We start from the raw sequence: 23,167 nt of genomic DNA, 5'->3' as shown, positions 1-23,167 counted from the left end.
TGATTCACTTCTACAACCGAATATACATTTTTTAATTTTCATCTTTAGGGTGGAGAAGATATTGGCTGCAAACTTCAGTGTTCTGGTGGATTATCGCTTCTCTGCACATTGTGTTCTGGCTCTCCTGGAAGAAGGATGGCCTAAGTTAAAAGCCTGGAAAGGGAAATATAAGTCACAAGAAGCAGTGGAATCCCTCCTCGCTGATTATAATGTGAGTCATAGGAAACACATTTAAGACTCGGCAGAGATTTGTGGATGATTACAGATGTCAATGCGTTCTTGCATCATATGCAAACATGGGTGTTGGACCAACGTGAAGAACAATTAAGAATTACTTTGCAGCCTTATCAGTCAACCATTCGATTTTCACTGTTGTGGAAAAATGATTGGTTAATGCAGGCAACCCTTCCCTTCTATAGTATCTACAAATGAGAGGGTAACTGTCAGTTGTTTGGCACAAAAAGACTGTAAGATGGGAACAAGTACAACTTTATTCAAAACTTGAGACAAGTTTATCCTGAGTGAATAAACAAAAAGTACACCTGTTCTACATTATTTGTCCTTCTTCATTAGGGAAACCAAACTGCAAAATGTATAAAGATGGTCCTGCACACAGTCCTGATTTCAAAAGTTTATGGTCTCAATAACAAACAGCTAAAACATGAGTTTTTAAAACGTGTTTTACCCCCATAAGGGGTTTAGTCATAGCTGACCTGATGAAAATCTACCCTTCAATTATATGATTAAAGTGGTTGCAAAGTCTCAAGGTTTTTCACCTTAATGCATTAAGGTAAAAAACATTATTTGCTGCAGCCCCCCCCCAGAGTCCCCCTTTTACTTACCTGCGCCTGATCCGTTCCAGCGATGGGCACGAATTCAGCGGCTGCAGCCGCTGTGTCTCTCCTCATTGGACAGATTGATAGCAGCAGGAGCCATTGGTAGCCGCTGCTATCAATCAAATCCAGTGACATGGGAGGCGGGGCCGAGTCCCATTGTCTGTGTCAATGGACATAGCAGTGGGACTCGGGAGCATGAGTGCCCCCAGGGAAAGCGGCTCTTTGTGGGGGGACCCGATGAAGGGGAGGAGTGCCGGCAGCGCACCCCAGAAGAGGAGGATCGAGGCTGCTCTGTGCAAAACCCTTGCACAGAGCAGGTAAGTATAATATGTTTGTTATTTTTATGTGAAAGAACCTTTACAACCTGTGACAGACCTAGCCAGGACAGAGGCTTTTGGAGCGGACTGAATGCCAGCCTCTTGCCGACCGATTATGGGCCCTGGCATTTGGGGGAACTGTGCTCGTTGTGAGCTGTATGCCTGGGGACCCTGGAAGTAATATTACTTTGGATTCAAGTCCATGTCCCCCCAAAACACAAAACTCTGGGAACCCGTATGTGCCATATTATAGATAGTGACTGCTTCACAATGTTGTGTGTGTATATATTGTGTGTTGTCTCGTGCTGTTGTGTACTATTTGCTGTGCTAGTTTGGGGTGGGGCTGTATTCCAATGTTCTATTGCGTCTGTCTGCCTTTGATCACAGGATGTGTATCACTATGGAGGGAGGGGGGATTCCTCCAGCAGCCCCCTGCTGATAAGACTGTGTACTGATGAGAAGTTTGAACACACCTGACCTGTGTGTCTATTGTCATTGGACGGTTTAACCCACCTTCTTTTCCAAGGGTAGGGGGAAAGAGTCTCTTGAGTTATTTTATCTGTTGTGTCCATGTGTAAAAATAAATGAGTTGATTCCTGCTTGAACCTCAAGACAGAGCTTTGTCTCGTATTTGGGGGGAGAATTATTTGTATGGGTTCCTTGTTCGGCTGATTGAAGTGTTCTGTAGCTGCCTTTGTGTTCGGAAATGGAATGTCTTAAACGACTTTAACCCCTTTCGTACTTGGGGTGTCCTTACACAACCCCTTTTAATGAAATAAACTTTTGTATTATGCACTTTTTTGGAGTGCCCAATGGATGATTCGAAACAACCATCTAATCAAGCCATTCAGCAACCCTCCTCAGTGTGACCGATGACGCTTGACCTGTGCAGCCGATTGTAGCTGCTCACTGACACTTCCTAGTAGTGTTGTTGGTCCCAATTCTTCCCTGCCATCCGGCCCCACATATCATGTCACAGCTTTCTCACGAATGAGTACACACAAGTGTGCCCTTTTTACAAGAGAGCTTTGACAGGGAAACACTCTTCTGGAAGTGACTTTGCTAGCTCTCAATGTACACGGCCACTGGCCTGTCGTTTGTTTCACAAAGCAGGCGGAGTGCAGTCATGTGACGAGGAATACATCAACCAATAAAAATGCAGTAAAGCATGCTTGGTATACTCACTGTGGAACCTAAGGGGTTAATCCTCTGCATTGTGTAAAAAGGCTGTTTGATCCTGTATGCACAGATCCTACCCTTCTTGCATGGTCTCCAAAACATGTCCAGATAAGACAGTTACTGGAGTCAGGCTGCACATGCTCAGTTTTGTGTGTATTGCTAGAGAGTTTTTTGTTCTTGGAGTGCATGTGATCGGCACTGTCCAGACAGAGGGTCAGGGGTCCTGCATCCTAATAGGACAGCCAGTACAGTATTAAAACTCATCCTACAAACTTTAACTAGGTCCTGATAGAAGTCACTAGACTGCTATATACTGCTGATGAGAAAAGGTATTTAGCAGTTTATATTTACTAAAATAATTGCATTTCCATGTTCTGTGTACTGTGAGAGACCAGATATAGTGAATGCAGGCAACTGGGTTTAGTAACAAAGGGAGGAATTTTCCTACATAGTTTAATAAATGTCAGTGTTGTCAATGGGGCACAGTCCACTTTCCTTGAGAAAGGCGGGTTTTGCTCAACCAAAACATTTATAAAACTAGATAGAAAAATTCCTCCTTTTAGTCCCGCTGAGTGCATCTACTTCCAGCTTCATATTTGACATACTTTTTTCAGACTGCACCCGGGCCAATATCCTTACAAGCATGTGGGGCAATTTATGTATTTTGGGACATATCAATTACAGGCGGTCCCCTGCTTACAAACATCCGACTTACAAACAACTCCTACTTACAAATAGAGGGAGACAACAGGAAGTGAGAGGAAATCTACCCCTAGGAAGGGAAATTCACTCTTGTAAGAGTTATTATGGGAAAAAGATGTCTTCACTGGTGCTTTATCACCAATCCTTGTTTCCCTAACAACCCAAAATGTTCAAAATCCAATTGTCATTGGGACAGAAAGTGATGTGAAATCTTCTGAGCAGGGGCACAAACAGCAAAATAAACGTTACAGGGGTGATGATAACCCTTCCCCTTGTTATCCAAAAAGCTTAAAAATAGATTTTTTGGCTGGAGCTACACTTAAAAAAATGTACCTGTTCTGACTTACAAACAGATTCAACTTAAGAACAAACCTATCTTGTTTGTAACCTGGGAACTGCCTGTATCTTGTATTACAATAATTGTTGTGGACCATTTAAGATGGTAAGGGTTTATAACCCCTATGTTTTCACAATGTACCTTTTGAGACAGTAAAGTTTGGAACTCAGGATTTTGTGCAGGACCATCTCTATACAAGTTTACCCTGACCAATATAAGTTAGGTGTTTTTGCTTCATGCAATGTTGCAATTTAAAAAAAAAATGCATCTGACCAGGTTTGAATTTGTGTCTGTTTGATGTGAGTACATTTTGCTAAATTTCAAATGACAAGAAGTGCAGGGATGAGAAATGAAGGCAATTTGTTGGCAATGCATTCAACAGCAAGTCATTACTAAGGTGTCCTTTTATGAAACTGAGATCAGCGGCGATCCCGAGTCTCACCGCTGATCTCAGGTCATTACCAGTTTATGAAACTGAGATAATCAGCGGAGAACATGTTCTCCGCTGATTATCTCAGCACAGTGAGAATCTTAACTGACTGTCACAGAAACGGCCCGTTTATGAAGGTGCGATCTCGGCACCTCACTGGCGATCTGTGACAGAATTTTTCACTTTCTGATTCACCATTTCAGAAGTGGAGAATCAGAGTGAGAAGCGAGAAACTGGCTGAGTAATCTGGAGAAAGCAAGAAGTCTTTTGACTTCTTTCACCAAACAGTCATAGTACATCTTCCCCACCATTACACACCCCAAAACCAGCAGGATAGGAATTTATAGTGTGTGTATGTGTGTGTGTATATATATGTATATATATGTATGTATATATATATATATATATATATATATATATATATATATATATATATATATATATATATATATATATATATATATATTTATTAGATGTTCACGTCTTTGACTGGGTTCACACTTGTGCGATGCGTGAACCAGCGTGATTCCTGTGCGGGTTTCCACATTGCACCTACATTGACATCTGCGCACCACTGCGGGTGTCAATGTAAAGTTAATGACACCCCCAGATAATTTCACAGATCGCAGTGCGAACTATGTAATGGTGCAGGAATCGGTTTGCATGGGTGTTCACACCCATGCGATCCGATTCCAGTGCGGACCAAATAAAGGGTCCTGTACCATTTTGGTGCAAATGCAATATGATTTACGGCCAGTTCCCACTGCTGCGGTGTCCGAGATCGGATGTGATTTGCACCGCACTGCAGTGCAAAATCACATCCGATCTCTGTGCGATGCGATTTCAGCCATACAGATAGTATTGCTGAATTTGCATTGCACTCGGACCAAACTCATACAGGACCCTTTTTTTGGTCCACAGCAGAATCGAATCGCATGAGTGTTCACACCCATGCGATTCGATTACTGTCCGAGTTTGCAGATCGCACTGCGATATGCGAACTGATTTGGGGGTGTTGTTAACTTTTAGGCCCAGTTCACACTTGTGCTATGTCGGACATCGCACAGGCATCCCATGTAATTCGCAGCACACTGCCATTCACATTACATGCGATGTCTGTGCGGTGCGATATCAGCCGTACAGATAGTATGGCTGATATCGCACCACATTCGGTGCAAACACGCAAAGGACCCTTTTTTCTGTTCGGACCAGAATCGGATCGCATGTGTGTTCACACATATGCGATCCGATTCATGTCCGAACTGTCAGTTCGCAGTGCGATATGCAAGTTGAACTGGGGGTGTCGTTAACAATGTATTGACACTCCCCAGCGATTCGCATATGGCAGTGTGCACAGACATGCGAGTTGGTGCGATGCGGTAACCCGCAGTGGATTTGCAGTGTTCTCGCATTGCACCAGTTTATCAATTTTTATGTTTATCAATTATGAAATATATTTTATTTTCATTTATTAATAAATATTTATACTTGTATACTTTATTAAAATTATTTTTGTAATGATTATAAATGTATTTTGCATTTATATGAATGGTGTATAGCTGCATTACATTCATTTACTATACACCATTCACATTTAAATAGGCACATGTATGATCTTTAAATATTGATAAAAACAATGTTTTTTTTAATAATTAGGTTAATGTATATTGTGTAGGGGGAATTTAACTTTATTATTTTATTAATATGTTGGGGAAAAATGTGTGCTGATTCGTGTTACACTTTTGTATTTTATGGTTCCTCATACTGTAATCCCGCTATATCACACGAGATTACAGTGAGAGGAGCCATTCTCAGGAGTTCCCGGCGTTTGTAGATCGCTACTCAACATGAGAAGCGATCTACACACTTTCATAAACAGGCACTCAGAGGAGAGCGATCTCCTCTGAGAATGCCTGAGAACTGAAAAGCGGTATTTTACCGCAGTTTCATAAAAGGACACCTAATACTTTTGGGGCTTGTTCACAGGAACATTTTGGTAAAATTCCATAGTCAGTAAAACCCCACAGCAAAGCCATGCTTTACCACCCCCAGCTGCTCCCCATTCAGCTGTAGAGGCCAAGGGTGTACACATCCAGGAATCCTACTGCCTGATACTTTCAGTGGGAGCTAACACCCACAGAATGTGACCTATTCCCGTGAATGGGGCTGATCTGTAACCGCCCCGCAACCATGTGCAATGCACCTGGTTATCACACTCTAGTGCAGGGTTTAAGGGGTTACCGCAAGGAGGTGACCTGTCAAATAGTCACTAGGATAGGCATGCATGGACAGCAGTAAAAATTTCAGAATTTATAACTCTTCCTCACTTTTCTGAAAATGTATTTTTTTATGTTCCTGCTGGAGAGATTTCCCCTTCAGGTATTGTCCTGAGAGGAAGTAAGGTGAAATCTTCCCAAATGGATCACGGGTGGCATTGAAAACCTGAGAGATGCACTCACCCTTTCTCTCTTTATCTAAAAAGGGAAAAAACATCTTTTGCAGGATTAAAGTTTGCTGTTACACAGTTCTTCAAGATAAAGTCTGTGTGTACAATTTCTAAGGCTGTAGCTTGTGATAGCTTGTTGACCAGCCTCTGTTTTTTGATCACTTTTTCATACTATTTTTTAATATATAGTCATGTTCTGTTATCACCCTGGAGACCGTTGTCCGAGAATAGCTTGACTGTGTTTTCAGAGACCGCTTTCTCTGCTGAAAAAAACTGAAACCCTTTGCCAACTGGTCATGAGGCTTTTGCAAGAAAAAATATCTGCGGCAGTAGTGGCATTTAACCTAAAACTAGCCTCTGTTCATAATTTAGTAATTATGCTTTCCTTTATTATTATTATTATTATTATTATTATTATTATTATTATTATTATTATTATTTCAATTGCAATGTTTTTGAGATTTGATTTCCAAATCTTGTTTATCTGACAGCACTAAGAATAATTTTTTCAAACGGTGATCCAGTATGTTGCAGCATGTGGTCATTGTGGTTTGGTGTATCCACAACCCATATTTCTACCAAATAATACATTCTAATACTGGAAGCAAGTTTCAAATATTGACTCAAGCATTATCAGTTGTGCACGCCTATGAATTATCTATGATAGAAAAACCGATCATACAGCAGAACTGTAATAGTGCTCCTTGACAGCGCAGTATAGCAGATCTTACTTGCCTTATCTAAGGGTTAGTGTATGAGCAGTGAATGTAATACATGATACCTTTGGCCAATTACAGTGTATAAAAAAGGCTCTTTGGATGTAGTTCAGCTCTTTGTCCTCTGCTTGTGCTGTCTTTGCAGAATAATTATTTATATATATATATTTTGGCCACACCTGGTAGGGCAGACCAACTAAAAGCAAGCCTGTGCTTTGCCTATACAGGGCATCTTTGCTTTTAGGCCCAATTCCATAAAAGCACATGCTTACCTTCACTCCCTGGTCTCTCCTTTCAGTGTGCTGTGAGCAAGGAAAAAAATGTAATACTTCTTGGTATTTAGAACGTAAGTTACTTCCCTTCATCACGTGTCGGTGCTAGTGCTTAGTCATTGGCCTGGTGCTGTCACGTAGGGTGCAGGGAAACGGTCTTCATCCCTCTGTAGTCTCAAACTAAAGTGACTTAGAGTTTACCTCGGTCTTCTTTTTCTCGCTCCCAGCAGGTGAACAGACTGTTGAAGAACAAAAGAAATATGATTGGTCTTTGGTTAATTGTATTTATTTATTTTAATATGTTTTATATTTTTTGTGTGTATGTGTGTATATATATATATATATATATATATATATATATATATATATATATATATATATATATATATATGCAACCATTTAACACCAGGTACACCCATGACATTGGGTTCGAAAAGCATTACAAGTTTTCCTAATAAACCGCAAAGCAGAAGCTGTTTGTCTTCAGACTCTCTGAAATTGGATTTGACTTAGGCCGATGAGGAATGGTGGATAGTTACTCCTATTACTTAGCTGCATGGGTGAATTGGAGCATTAGCTTCTGAACTTTGTGAGGAACAAACTCTCTTGGAAAAAGCAGCAATGCCACCACTTGCTGGTTGTAAATTATAATACTTAATACTTAATGCTTATATGCAACATGAACATTAATCTGACTGAAACAAATAAAGTAATTATTTTTTGAATTTAAACAAATGTGCTTTATATTTGTATTGTTCGTGTATATAAACTCTTTATTTTACAACCAATTAAAGTAGAACTAAAGGCATTTTTTTTGGTTTTAGATAGGGATGGATTAGAACCCCTGTTAGTTTTTATTGCTGTCTGTGTCCCCGTTAGTTATATTCACTCTCTATTTGTCCTGCTTACCATTATCATTGAAAGTGAATGTAAAAGAAAATGCCAAATTTTGGGTTGTCCCCAGAAAATTAATGGAAGGGCAATTTTCCACTGGGGACGCATGTTCTGGTGACCTGGGGGTCCCCAAGGAATCCCCTTAATTTGCAGGGATTTCCTCTCACTTACTGTTTGGCTATGGGACAGGAAGTAAAGGAAAAACTCTGCAATGGGACACAGATGGTGAAAAAAAACCCCTCCCTTGCTCTATCCAAAATGAAAAAAAAAGTTTTGCCTGTAGTTCTACTTTAACACCGTGTACACCCATGACATTGGGTTTGAAAAGCATTACCAGTTTTCCTCATCATCAGCAGAGCAGAAGCGGTTTGCCTTCAGTCTCTCTGAAAATGGATTTGACTTGAGCCAGTGAGAAACGGTGGTTAGTCACTCCTATTACTTATTTAGCTGCGTTTGCAAATTTAATTTTTAGCTTCTGAACTATGTAAGGAACAAGCTCTTTTGGAAAAAAAGCAGTAGTGTCACTGGTTGTAAATTAGAATACTTAATGTTTATATGCAACACATTAATCTGACTGAAACAGATGAAGTCATTTTTTTAATCCTGACCATTAAAAAAAACAAAGCAAAATTGTAAAAGAAAAAAAGAAAAGAAAACTGCAATAATTATATATTTCCTTTGTGCAGTTATCCAAAGTCCTCAAGCAGTCTCGGTGCATTGTCCGTGCTTTTCGAGGACTGTTACACACATATGTATACACGCATTGAGACTAATTATGATAGTGCACAGATTTTTGGATAGTGTGATGGTCAAGTGAGGACTTGGTTTTATCGCTGTCAACAAAGATCACAAACCTTTGCTCAAGTTCTATTTCTGACCCACAGGAATTTGTCGGTGAGAAACAATTCATGGTTCATCTTGAAAATGCATTTCAAAAATTCAAAGAACTACATAACCAACTTCTGACTACAGAGGAATATTGTAAGTAAATACTTTAACTATTTTACATATCAGGCATATAACAGCAATCCACAAAAAAAAGTGCAGTTCTTGGTTCAGAGTAGGTCTGGACTGCTCCAAATATTTTCCTAAGCAGAATTTAGCCAACTAAGATTAAAGGGATTTTCACTTTCATCTTATGACCCACAGAACACTATACATGGTGGATATCCACACCATTCGTGTTAATTAGCCTCTTTTTGCTGCTGGTCACTTCCACGTTGTTCATTTATCACCATCGAAGGAGATGAAGGTCAGTGAACAGCTGAATGGTTAACAGCATTTGGATGTAGCTTTAAACAATTAGATTAAAATGAATGTCATGCATATTTATAAGTTTGACAAGATAAATAACAGACATTTCCGGCATGATCTATTCTTGGAGTTTTAGGGTAGACCAGAAAACACAAGGTAAATCTCTCCAGAGAAAGGATGCCATTGTTGAGCTGTGATGCCGAATCTCTTGCCTCAATAAGTCAGTGAATCCAAAACAAATATGCAGCAAAAGCTGAACTCCAGGAGAGTGGATTGTGGGCTTTCAGGTGAAAGTGCTGAAGGTAGCACAAGTCAACATCTAGCCCCCACCCCACCATGTATTCTGGGTTTTACTGTCCCACCTGCAGGCCCAGAACCAGCGGGTTTCAGCAGGTGTAACAAAGTGAGATAAGTGAATGTCCATTCGCTGATCTTTCAGTGAATGAAAGGGATAGAGTCAGGTATTGGGTCACAACTTTCACTGATCCATCTATCTACATGAGGTTTAAATATTATTGACTGCTTCGGGTTACTTCAGTTCATATCATTGTTGCCATTAATACTCCCTGACCAAATAATCCCAAAAACACTCTGGACCTAATAGATGCGGATGCAGCCCGTGTAATCTGTTTTATTTCATTCTATTTTATTTTTTTTGGAGGATGGTGGGAGGGTTAGACAGTATAATCCTTTTGACGTTTTTAATATTAGTTGTGGGTGCAATGAAATAGTGCGACCCTGTCCAGTTTACAGTATCTGGTATGCACTGTATGTGACATAAATTAATACAAATAACAAAAGATTATAGGTAGATTGTAGGTCAACAATTTTGTAAGCTCTGTAGTATCATTCTTATTATGCCAAAAAAAGGTTTTCTCTTCTAACTTTTGTTTTTGATTTTCAGCTGATGATTCAGAGATTGCAACACAGTACAAAAAGATTGAGTCAAAGTACGAAACATTTTTGTCATCAGCTCAGGAGGCGCTACCTGTTTTGGAAAAAGTTCAAACCTGCTGGATTCAGTTTGAGAATAATATCAGCCTTATTACAGTCTGGCTGGATGAGCAGCACAAGATGCACCCTGGCCATGTATGTATGCTCAACATTTAGAGTGCCTTTATGTATTCTCTATAACAGATTACATCATAGGTCAATCAATCCGCGCATTCGTTTTTGTTTGATGTCTGTTTTTGTGCAAATTGTCTTATAAATTTATTGGTAAAGCGTGGCACCTCACTCCCTGCTCTGTAACAGCGGATGCGCTCAATTGAGCTGTGTGGGGTTCCCGCCAAGGCCAACATGGACCCAAATCCAGACTCCCCACCCTATGTTGCTGACCTGTTTGGGCCCCATCAAGCAGCTGAGCCCCTTTTGCAATCATCTGCGGGTGTATTGAGGCTTGCTCTGTGGGCCGCCTCTATCTCTTTATTGAAAATGTCCAGCCCACATTGGAAAGATGCCATCTTGATTTTCCCCCATTATAAACTCATTATTGATTATGGCTCCACCCAGTCCTTAGATGAAACGACCTATCACCCAGTTTGCTTTATTCCTAGCACTCTCAATAGCTGCGTGCAATGCTGCTCCCCTCCATGACTTTCTGCTGACAATTCTGGACCAGAATATCTTGACAGTTGGCCACCACACCAAAGAAAACCGTATACACCAGTCTACCAGATCTTGTGTTCTGTCATATTGAAATTATGTGCAACAGTCATATACCAATTACATTATTTGATGACCATTCTCCCAGGTCATTTTGCATCTGGACTCCTAGCATGAATAATGGTTTCAGAGTTTGTTTTTTTGGTGACATAGTTTAACAGTGATGTAAGGCACAGATAAGGAATCCAAAATTCCAAACAATTACAGCAGTATCTGTTTAAACATTGCTGCATCCTGGTTGCTGCTTTTCTAGACGTGAGTAATATTTTGTTAAACAAATCCAGGTTCCCATGGAGATTCTGTCCAAATGGAAATCTGTGCACAAGTCATTAAACAGAGATGGCAATTTCCTGATGGAGAAGACCAATGAAAAAGCAGCTTCCAAGTTGTCCCACAGGCTGAAGTCTTTCAACAACCGATGGACCAGATATGTATGTAGAAAAACCAGAGTATTTTACTTTAATTTACAGAGTATTGTGCACAATTGTCTCAGTTCACAAAGCTGTAACTCAAGGATGAAAATGTTTGTTTTTAAAGTGTAAGCAGGGCCAGGACCAGGGGTGGGCAGGAGGTAAAGCTGCCCTGGGCGCAGTGAAACAAGAGGGCAAAGAATGGATGCAGGGTGGTGTACCCATTCTACAGCATTTATTAACAGTTTGGGAGGGGGGCGCAATTCTAGATCCTTACCCTGGGCACTGGGCAACCCTGTCCCTGTACTGAGTGTAAGTTCACCTTTTTGCAAAAAAATTAAAAGGTGAGCTAACACCAAAGACCCTCCCCGCCCCCCTGGTCCCCACTGAACTTTCTTTTGTGGGCGATTAGCTACCACTGCCCATACAGCCAGTGCAGTGATCCGGGAGATTTGAAAGCCCCACTCTTCTTCCTCTTGTTCCGTTATGGCCTCCAGGACAGATCAGAGCAATTTTTTTGGTTATGTGCTGGCACATGACCACTTTGACTAATCGGAATCGCTGTGTACAGTTTTACTACATATTTTAATTTTTTGTAAAAAGGTGAACTTACAATTTATGAATTTTTGCATGTCACTATAATTTTCAAATCCCTTTTTTGAAAACAAGGATTTTTGTTTTGGTGCATTGTCTTTGTGAATTAAAGATCCGTTGAACACTCAGTTTAAATCGGCTAAATATATTCCAGGGACCTTAAAGTGGTTGTAAAGTTTGAAGGTTTGTTACTTTCATGCATTCTCCTCCATGCAGCTCCCCCCTCCCCCAATACTTACCTAAGCCCGATCCCAATCTAGCGATGTGCACGGGATTCAAGGCTCTCCTGGGTCTCTCCTTCCTGATTGGCTGAGATGCAGGAGCCAGTGGCTCCCGCTGCTGTCAATCACAGCCAGTGAGGCGGGGGGGCAGGGCTGAGCCCGCGCTCTCTGTGTCTTATGGATGCAGAGAGCCGACTTGGGAGTGAGCAGGCACAAGTGCCCCCACAGCAAGCGGCTTGCTATGGGGGCACTCATCAAAGGGGGAGGGTTCTAGAGCGCTGGCGGGGGGGCCCAAGAAGTGGAGGTTTGGGGTGCTCTGTGCAAAGCCACTGCACAGAGCAGGAAAGTATGACATGTTTGCTTATTTTTTTTTTAATAAAAAATGTTCCTTTACTATCACTTTGAAACAAAAGGTGGTTTGTGTCTTCCAGTTTATTTTGTCTCTAAAGCAGCCACAGTCCCAGTAGAAAAGTCCACTGCCAGCAACTGTAAAGTAGGGCTTATGCTATATTTAGAGAAGAAGTGGTCTACCTTCAGAGGTCCAACATGCCCTTCTGAGTCAGACCTATATCTTTGCAGTCAGCAGAGCTCATGCTCCATACTGATTGGAGAGCTCTGGTTCTTACACAGGATGGGGTGCGTTGGACCACTCAAAGAATCCACTGCTTCCCCACAGAGATCAAGAGGGCTGTCAGGACCACTGACTCTGCTTCTAAAATGTGGCAAGGTTAGACCTGCTTCTAGATGCACTCTTTCATGAGTGGTTTCACGCATGTAATCTTGGTAGAGCCATGTTCTTCTTTTTGTTTTGTTTTTAGAACTTCCAGTAATATGTTCGTCACTCCGTCACCTCTGTTCTTAGATACCATTAAATACATTATTGTTCTTTCTAATATTGGGGTAGAGTGGGAGATGTGAAAAGGTTAAGAATCACTGGTGGTATAGCATCATAAGATAATCTCCCCCTTTGACTGGTGTCCTGACAAAATAGGCTACTCGGCATAAAATCGAACCATGTCGCTTCCGCTTTCTTTAAACCATCAGTAACTGCTGATTTGGACTAATTGGTGTTTGGACACAACACCGGCTACTGGAGACAGTCCGGTACAGGAAGGTTTTGCTGTTTTCACAGCACAGCGTCTAACGAGGACAAAGTTGGTTCGTTTCAGAGCGGAGTAACAATCTCTGCTCATATCGTGCAAAGGACTCTATTCGGTTGCTGGTGTTGTGTCCAAACAGAAATTTGTGAAAATAAATAGCAATTCGTCAAAATCTGCAATTCATGATGGTTTAAAGAAATCGGAAGTGACGTGGGTTGCTCATTCTGCCGGGTTCGACATTTTGTCAGAACACTGGCTTGATTTTTATTTGCTGATGGCAGTCTCAGGGACATTGTCCTCTATCACCAAGTTGCCAAAGTGTAACCCCCACTCTCATTTCCAGGCTAAAAAGGATAAAGCTAGAAGGACTGCACAACCACACGTACAGTTCTAATTTCAGTACAGCATCACATTCAGCGTTCTCTAAAGGCTTTAGAATGGGTTTTCCAAGAACCATTCTGGAAACTCTCGTCCACAATTCCTCGATTTGACAAATGATCACTGTTTACTCTGTCATTTCTAATAAATGTTAAATTACACTTCAAACTTACTCCTTTTAATTAGCCCTTTGTCTTTTTTTTTTTTCAATTTCCTTTGCAATGCAACCTATAATTACTAGTGGAGAAAATACTTGGTCATCATGATTTTGATTCTGTTGTCTTATTTGAGAAGTATGATTTGCTTCTTGATTTTAGTCGGATGTTTATCGCTCTCCTCCAGTGTAAAGTTTTTTTTGTTTTTTTTTTCCCATGTAATTTTAGTTGAAGCTGTATGAGGAAGAGATAAAAGGAGGGATGGGCAGTGAAGCGCAAGATGACCAGCCTGATGGCACACATGCAGGAGATTTTGCCAAACAAACAGAGGTCTCGGCTCAAACTCTGAGAACATGTATTCAGACATTGCAGGTCAGATATTTTCCTTATATTTTAGTTATAAGTAACTCACCGGCCTATTATACACAGCGTTTTTGGTACACCAGTGATAAAATCTCCCTTAGGGTCTTCCTGTCTCTTCTAAAAGGTATGCATACTTTTATTATGAAGGTTATTTGCATAATTACATGAATTCCAGGAGTTGAAGTAATATATCAAGTTAAAAATGTTATAATAAAAGTGAAGCACTACCTCTCCAGATATCTAACAACACAAATATATACCAAAGTGAAAAATGAATACTCTGTTTCCTGTGATGCCAAGTGATAAGGATACCTACGGTATCTGAATACTAATCACACAAAAAAATTAAATAATAATGATGACCCCTAAGACCCCATTCACACAGGGGCAACACGACTTGCAGGTCGCCTCAGCGAGGCGACCTGCAAACGACTGCCCGGGCGACTTGCAAAACGACTTCTGTATAGAAGTCTATGCAAGTCGCCCCAAGTCGCCCCCGAAGTCGTACAGGAACCTTTTTCTAAGTCGGAGCGACTTGCATCGCTCCCCTTAGAACGGTTCCATAGCACAGAACGGGAGGCGACTTGTCAGGCGACTAGGTCGCCTGACAAGTCGTCCCTGTGTGAATGGGCTCTCAAGGGAGTCAGAGGTAAAGGTATAAATGTGTCTATATAAATCCTTTTAGAATGATAAGCTGAAAATTTTGAAGCATAAGTACATGCTCAAACCAGACTATTAAACTTGAATAATTATACCAACTTATGTAAATAATCATCTAAATAGTCTTTTCATAGTGAAAATCATAACATTCAGTCCATTAAATTATTGCATATGTCCTTACATCTTTATTCTTTATTAAAAAATGTAATCTCCCTCACATTTATAGATGCACTGTATCTGGTGCGTGCAGTTGGCTCGCTAGGTACATTTAGGGTATAGGTTCTTGTTCTGGTCACTTAGATATTAGCAGCTACTCGTGCTTAACCGTATAAAAAGGTGATCTTTGACGCCTATGACGTCATCGCGCACTACCAGGAAGCAGACAGCCAGCTACAGGAGAATACAAGGACCAGTAGCTGCTAATGTCTAAGTGACCAGAAGGATATCCTATACCTTAAATGTACCTAGTGAGCCAACTGCGTGCACCAGATACAGTGCAATTATAAATGGAAGTGAGATTACTTCTTTTAATAAAGATCACCTTTTTATACAGTTAAACACTATGTTCGTTTTTTCTTATTCATATCACACTATGTGAATGGAGGTATACCATCTGAGGAACAAGAATCCAAGGACCATCAGAGAAGGTGCAGACCACTGTATTTATATCCCTAAGGGAGAGGCGAGTTCAGACCCCTAACAGGGCCTCCCTTGGGAGGTGAGCACATACTGTATATACTCGAGTATAAGCCGAGGTCTTCAGCACATTTTTTTTGTGCTGAAAATGCCCCCCTCGGCTTATACTCGAGTCAAGCACTTTTCTGCAGCAGAGAATGACATTTTCCGAACCGAATTTGGGGCCCTGTATCTCGGGGGCCACTTGGTGCTGAAGTAGAATAGTAAAGTATCGAACCAGGCAGAAATTCAGCAATGCAGGTTTATTAACAGCTGATAACATACAGGTTTATGTTCAAAGTATTACAAGATACAGGTCTAATTTATACAGTTTCTTACAATGCAAGCATATTAGATATAAATATTCTTATCCTCTAACCAAATTTAAACAATTGTGAATTGTTCTCACCTTGAACCAGAATGGGTCTTTACTGCCAATTCTTGGGAACCCATCACCTGATAGGGACCAGTCGATCGACCAGTGGTCTGGTCCCCTCACAGAGTTCTGGGTTCAGCTCGACCAAGTTTGTGAGGGAAATTCACCTGAGACCACATTCTGGAACAAGTCAAGAAGTCTTCTCTGACTCGTACGAGGAGACAAGTTAGGACAGATACTTGCCCATTGGTTCTGACCTCTATGACCCGTGCAATAGGGCAGCATACACAGAGTTCAGCCTTATGAGCTCCTATCTGACTTGTCTGTCTAACAATTGTAGAGCTTGCATTTATATACTCTTTTACAAGTCTTATCTCAACCATCTCTCTTACATATGATTGGTCGCTAAGATCTACGTCAATGTAACTAACCATAAATCTGACACCTGTTCTACAACCAGATAAACTTAATTATTCCCAAAATTCCTATATGTTCATTAAAGTGATTTATAACTGTTTTTGTCCAATTAAAAACACCTGTATAGAGACAGTCTGGCACCCAGCTGTGTTATCAAACTCTCCTTATCTTGATAAGATTTAACTAGTTTCAAAGATTTGCAGATTTACGACTTTGAGACAATTAACTTTCAATAACCCCACCAGATGTTTTATATGTTTCACTATATGCTTGTATTTTAACAGTTTTAATGAGGGCACAAGCAGACCTTTGTTTGACCCTGTCAAACTTAATTAATGTTCTGTACATAACTTTCCTGTATTCCACCTAATTATTTTAACCACCTGTTTTCTTATCTTTATCTGTCTGATTTATATGCATTTCAGACTTGAGACAATTCTATATTACTTGAATCTATTCTAATGAACTTTCACCCAGTAGACTATCTTAATACATTTTCGAGAACACCTGTGTACAAGTACTTGTCATAAAGCAGAGGTCATTTAAAGTTCAACACTTAAAAATGAAGACTTTCTAAATCTGTAAAACACAGTATACATTATTAAAGATTAATAATTGTTGCTTTACTTATTGAATAATGATATTGATAAAACCACTACTATATAATAATATGAATAATAATAATAATAATAATCAATAAAATACATGCAAATCAATATGAATAATATGAAATACATTGGCTAATATGAGATTCTACAACAGTGCTAGGAACCCCAAATTTGGTGTGCAAACCCAGGGGAACCAGCACTGCAACATGTCCAACAGCTGGGGTTCCTAGCACCAAGTGGCCCCGAGATACGGGGCCCCAAACTCGGTTCGGAAAATGTCATTCTCTGCAGCAGAAAAGTGCTTGACATTTTCTGAACCAATTTTGGGGCCCCGTATCTCGGGGCCACTTGGTGCTAGGAACCCCAGCTGATGGATATGTTGTGGTGCTAGTTCCACTGGGTTTGCACACCAAATTTGGGGTTGTTGGCACCAAGTGGCCCCAAGAAACGGGGGCCCCAAAGTTGGTCAACTGTGTCCATCTGCAGCAATGTCATTTCGGGACCCTTTGGGTCCAGAGACCCCAAATTTTGGCTGCAGCTAGGGGGCATCTAGGAACCCTTAACTACCGAGTTTGAAGTTCAGGGGACCTATGGCTGCAAATGGGCACAGTGAGGCTGCAAATGGGCATTGTTGACCCTCTTTTTCACTTACAGTAGCTGCGCATTTCTCACCCTAGGCTTATACTCGAGTCAATAAGTTTTCCCGTTTTTTTGTGGTAAAATTAGGTGCGTCGGCTTATATTCGGGTTGGCTTATACTCTAGTATATACGGTAGTTTGACTGGTGGAGAGCACCTTGTTTTTATCAGAGAAGCACACTAATTTCATGGAAGTCTCTTATTGGATATATGATCACTTGCACAGCATGTAAGGACATGTGCACTAAAGCCTCGTCCACACGATCAGATTTTCAGGCGACTGTTCGTGCGTTTTTGTTGCATGCTAGTCTCATGTCGAAAGTGAAGAGGTTACGAAAATTCTCATACGACAGAAAACAACGTCAGAATTGAAGTAATGTGTTGAATAGTTTTGTGTGTATTCTTTTGTTTCTGAGCATGCGTAGTCTTGCTCTTGCGATTTTTTTTTTTTTGTACGAAAACTGCACTGATTAAACGAAAATTGGACGTTGAGTTGACATCCGACAAAAATTTATAGTCTGCACATGCAGCTTTTGTCTGACGAAAAACCGTAATCTGCCGTCGTAAGCACCAACCTAACGATCTGAAAATCGGCAGATCATTCGTCGGATGAAATTTTACTTCTGATTTTCTTTTTTTGTGTGTACGAGCCTTAAATTAATGGACTGAATGTTTGATTTTTATTATGCAAAGACTGTTTAGATGATTTATTATTCACATAAGTTGGTATAGTTATTCCAGTTTGATAGTCTGATTTGAGCATGTAGTTATGCTTCACAATTTTCAGCTTATCATTCTAAAAGGATTTATATAGATACATTTATACCTTTTACCTCTGACTCCCTTTAGGGGTCATCATTATTATTGTTTATTGGTTTTTGTGTGATTGGTATTCAAATAATATAGGTATCATTGTCACTTGGCATCATAGGAAATTTTTCACTTTGGTTTATATTTGTGTTGTTAGATATCTGGAGAGGTAGCGCTTCATTTTTATTTTAACATTTTTGATTACTACATGTGGGAACACAGCTGGTGTTAAGCCTGCTAATTTGATTAACCCCTTTTTTCCTAGAACCACACATTAGTAATGCAGACTTTTTTTTACCTTTTTTAATATATGAAGTTAGTTTGTATTGAAAACATTACTGCACAAAACTATACAAAACTTGCTAATCCTCCACTCAACTGGAAACAAAAAATCATTCAATTGTATGTACAGCCAAAACTTTTCTTTTTAGTTTGGTTAGAGTATGATTAAAACCCGTGCCAGGTTATTTTTTTGCTGTCTGTGTACCATTGAGGAAATTTTTGAAAAAGGTTTTGCCTTGAGATGCACTTGAATCATACTGTAAGTGTATCAGTATGCTATAATATTACACTCCATTCCACTTTAGCTACTTTGTGGCAGTTACAAGATTGCACAAAGATTATACATAGATTTTGTTTTACAAAATATACCAGCCAGGTTTTTAAGAGTACAAGTAAAAAAAAAAAAAATGTTAAACACCAAACACACATTACAAACATAGTTGAACTTGCATATCCAGCAATCTGAGTTGCTTTTTTTGTTCAAACAATATATAAACTTCAAGCATATTAAAACCAAAAATGTAATGTGTGGCAGCTTACCAACCATCAGATGTGGTGGCTGCACTCGTTTTCTTTTCTTCTGTTTTCGTCTGGTGATCTGGCAAGTAACATACCTCCTGAATTAGTGACACTAATGCTGGAGAGCTTGTGCTTTTGAAAAAACTACATACTTGCTGGCTGGACCACCAGATGGAAATCGAAAAAAGCCTAAAAAAGAAAATTAATTCAGCCATCTGATCTAAGAATTGGTAAGCTGCAATATAATGTTTGCTTTTGGGTTTTATACAGCTTGTAGTCTAGTGAACCTTTATAAGTAGTGAAACTGCACCAATAACTGTCTCTTTATCCTTGGTGTACTTGGTTATAATATAGAAAGTCTCTCCGCTTTCTAGCAAATGCACTTACGGTTCCTGCTGTGAATCTGATGTTGAGTATATAATCTGTGTGATATCCCAAGCCGCCATATGATCCCCTGTTGGGAAGTGAGTGTAGTTTCCATCTTGGGGAGTTGTTATTAGAACATTTGTCCTCACTGGATTTAGGATTTTCTGTCAATGACAATGGTTACCAGAACATGGCAATGGATGAATTTTCTCAGTGGAGACAGACAATAAAAAAACTTGGTAGAGGGTCTAGCCCAGCCATTCTCAAGCATGGTTCTGTGGAACTCAGGAGTCCCTCCAGAAGTTGCTAGCGGTTCCTTAAACTGTGGCTGATTGATCTCCAGTTTGATGGTGCCTGCAATATTCCTGGACCAATGCCACCTGGCAGAGCCAGCGACACTTCTCCAGTTAGCATTTTTGCTGCCTGTAAAGCCATCCATAGATTGATCGAATCCTGGTCAGTTTAACAGGGACCTGCTGAGATTCAATCCATCTATGAGCAGGCTGGTTGCACTGAAGTCGGTTCATTGGTTGACTTCAGTGCAACCAGCCTGTCAGGTTTTTTTCTTGCAATCACTGCCGGCAGATATAGCAGCCAGCAGAGATCACTGTGTTCTGCCAGCAGGGAAGTCTCCTCGATGGCAGAACAAAATATAACTGCGGGAGTGATTTCCCTTCCACCAAAGGGTATAAGGAAAGAAAATTGCATAATCTAAAGCGCTACTTTGGAGTGGCATTTTGACCACCACTGTACGGGGAGCATTCTTTCCACTGGCCACCAATGTAAGGGGTATTTTTCTCACTGACCCCCAATAAATTGGTTTTGCAGGGGTTCCCAAAACCTCTAAATTACTTCTAGGGTTCATCTGGTGTAAAAAGGCTGAGAGAGGCTGGTTTAACCCATTTCTTACTCTAGCCAAAACAAAAAAAGTATTTTTATTAGGATTGCTCAGATACTAGTATCGGTGCCGATACCGAGTATTTGCACAAGTATCGGTACTCATGCAAATGCACCGATACCTGAAAATTTATACTTTCAGGCTCGGCTCTTTGAGCTGTCAGTGGGTCTCCCCAGTGTTAAAGAAGTCCGGTAATTGGAGCTGACAAAAGAAAATTAAAAAAGCAGCCGGCAATGTTTATTACCAACATTGCTCAGCCCTGAAACACTAAAATAAAAAGAAACATTGTTTTTCTTTTTGTATATTTCTGTTTCTTCATCTGCAGATCAAAGGGATGAACAAATGTTCCTCTGTTTAACCCCTTAAAAACCCTTAATTTACGCTAATCAGCCTTAATTAACTCCCTATTCTCCTTCATTTAGTTATTATTTTAATGCTTTTTTTCTTTTGTTCACATCTATTTTATAAACGATAAACAATTAAAACTTTTTTTTTTGTTTTGCTTTGTTGGTGAATATTTTTACACATCTATATTAACATATATTTACAAATTTCACATTTAAAAAAAAATCTATTTATTTATTTTTTAAATACTTTTTCAATGCTTTGTACGATTGCTCACAGCTGAAGTTAAAACAAAACAGTTGCGGTAGGTATCAGTAATTGGTATTGGCGAGTACTAAAAAGAAAAAGTATCGTACTTGTACTCATTGTAAAAAAAAAATGGTATTGGTGCATCCCTACTTTTTATACACTTTCAAGATAAGCATAGGTGTTGGTTTTCATACTGCAATGCAGAATGATACAGGTGCTTATTGTATATGTCTAGGAATATCTTTCAGTTAACAGTGCTGAAATAATGTCTGGTCATTGTGTTACAGAAGAGTACGACAGCTGAGTCAGTACAACCCTGCGTAGAGATTCTGAGCAATCTTGAAAAGCTGGAAAAATTGGCCGAGTCAGTAAATGTATGGGCTGAAGGTGCTGAACAGGTCCTCACCACCACTCACCCACAAGAGATCCCAGAGGAGTCTGTGATGAGCACCATTCAGGTAAATCCCTCATACTCAAAGAACCAGTGCATAGCTGAACTTTTGGAGGATTTAGTAATTTTTTTTGCATTGCTTTTGATCATTTTACTAATTCACAAGCTAATTTGTAATTTTAAAGAAGACTATGGTATTAGATTAAAAATATAGTATTAACCTGAGTTGCAGTAATTTATCATCAAATTTGCATGTTGCTTTCTGGCAGTATTTAAAGTTGCTATGAATTTCACAGGTGGACCTCTTAGCTGTTTTTCTCATTTATCAGGCTACTCCAAACTTTTTCTGAAAATAGTTTTCTGTCTAGAGAGCTCACTAGTTGATGCTCAGCTGGATGGGGCAGAAGAGTAATGCCGCGTACACACGGTCGGACTTTTCGTCTACAAAAGTCCAACGGACGCCGACGGACTAAAGCTGGCTGGTAATCCGATCGTGTGTGGGCTTCTCCGGACTTTCAGCAGACTTTTTCAGCCTCAAATCCGACGGACTTTAGATTTGAAACATGCTTCAAATCTTTACGTCGTAACTACGACGGACCCCGAAATCCGCTCGTCTGTGTGCTAGTCCGACGGACAAAAACCCATGCTAGGGCAGCTATTGGCTACTGGCTATGAACTTCCTTATTTTAGTCCGGTGTACGTCATCACGTACGAATCCGTCGGACTTTTGTGTGGTCGTGTGTAGGCAAGTCCGTTCGTTAGAAAGTCTGCTGCAAGTCCGCCGAAAGTCCGCCGGAAGTCTGTCGGACAGGCTGTCGGACTTTTGTAGACGAAAAGTCCGACCGTGTGTACGCGGCATAACTCCTCCTTGTACTTCTGTGCATAGTCCTGTACAATCTAAAAGGGGAAAAAACACTGCTAGTCATATTTAGAAAACCATAGTACTCTGTGACTTCTGTCTGACATCGGTATATGCCCTGTGTTAATTATTCATTTGTAAAATCAGCTTTTTATATGAAGAGCAAACTCAATTTTTCCAGCATCCTTTTAATCTAATCCTCAAGTCTCATAAACAATGCATTATTTGGACATTAATTAGGATCTTGGCAATGTAATTTAACTGCCGCAAGTCCAGAACAGCTGGCAGGAACTGAGGACAGACATGAGACACATGGATCCAAAAGCTGTGTGAACGTTCCTACCATAGTCCTCGCTGGCCCCAGTTTCTGCAGCATTTTATAGTGTGTGGATCAACTGTGTGTCCATCTAGTCAGATATAATAGAGTAAGTTGATACAGGATACCATTTTCATCTAAAATCTGATGCCATTAAAACAAAAGAATGAGAAAGGGTCTGTGCAAACACCAGGAATAAAATCATTTGATAAGTGTTGCCAATAAAATATGTGGACAGTCAAAAAGTCCAATATAAATTGCACGTGGAAGCAATCAAAATACAAAAAAAAAAAACATCCAAAAAGAACAAATGTTAATCCACCAAATGTTAATGAAATGTGCAGATTCCTGGGTTCACCCACAGCAGAATTATGGTGAAGAAACCACACCATGATGCTGTGGGTGAACCCAGGAAGCTGCACATTTCATTAACATTTGGTGGATGGACTTTTGTTCTTTTGGATGTTTTTTTTATATTTTGATTTCTTCC

At 40.1% G+C, this 23,167-nt stretch overlaps 1 protein-coding gene across 6 annotated transcripts in view; it reads left to right on the top strand.

Annotated features, from left to right (window-relative positions):
* Positions 1 to 23,167, top strand: part of SYNE2 (spectrin repeat containing nuclear envelope protein 2) — a 582,128-nt gene that overhangs the window by 125,737 nt on the left and 433,224 nt on the right. For 5 of the 6 annotated variants that reach the window (XM_073609721.1, XM_073609720.1, XM_073609719.1 and 2 more), the window contains exons 14-19: positions 49 to 211; positions 9,014 to 9,110; positions 10,288 to 10,472; positions 11,333 to 11,479; positions 14,135 to 14,278; positions 21,399 to 21,569. In XM_073609721.1, coding sequence (XP_073465822.1) covers positions 49 to 211; positions 9,014 to 9,110; positions 10,288 to 10,472; positions 11,333 to 11,479; positions 14,135 to 14,278; positions 21,399 to 21,569 — 907 coding nt within the window. The remainder of the gene's footprint in view (positions 1 to 48; positions 212 to 9,013; positions 9,111 to 10,287; positions 10,473 to 11,332; positions 11,480 to 14,134; positions 14,279 to 21,398; positions 21,570 to 23,167) is intronic. The other variant, XM_073609718.1, reaches the window with a different exon arrangement.

The sequence above is a fragment of the Aquarana catesbeiana genome, linkage group LG13 (genome assembly GCF_042186555.1).
Source record: "Aquarana catesbeiana isolate 2022-GZ linkage group LG13, ASM4218655v1, whole genome shotgun sequence".
Lineage (NCBI taxonomy): Eukaryota > Metazoa > Chordata > Amphibia > Anura > Ranidae > Aquarana > Aquarana catesbeiana.
Note: the sequence above shows the minus strand (reverse complement) of the source record. Positions and strands in the feature narration are given on the sequence as shown.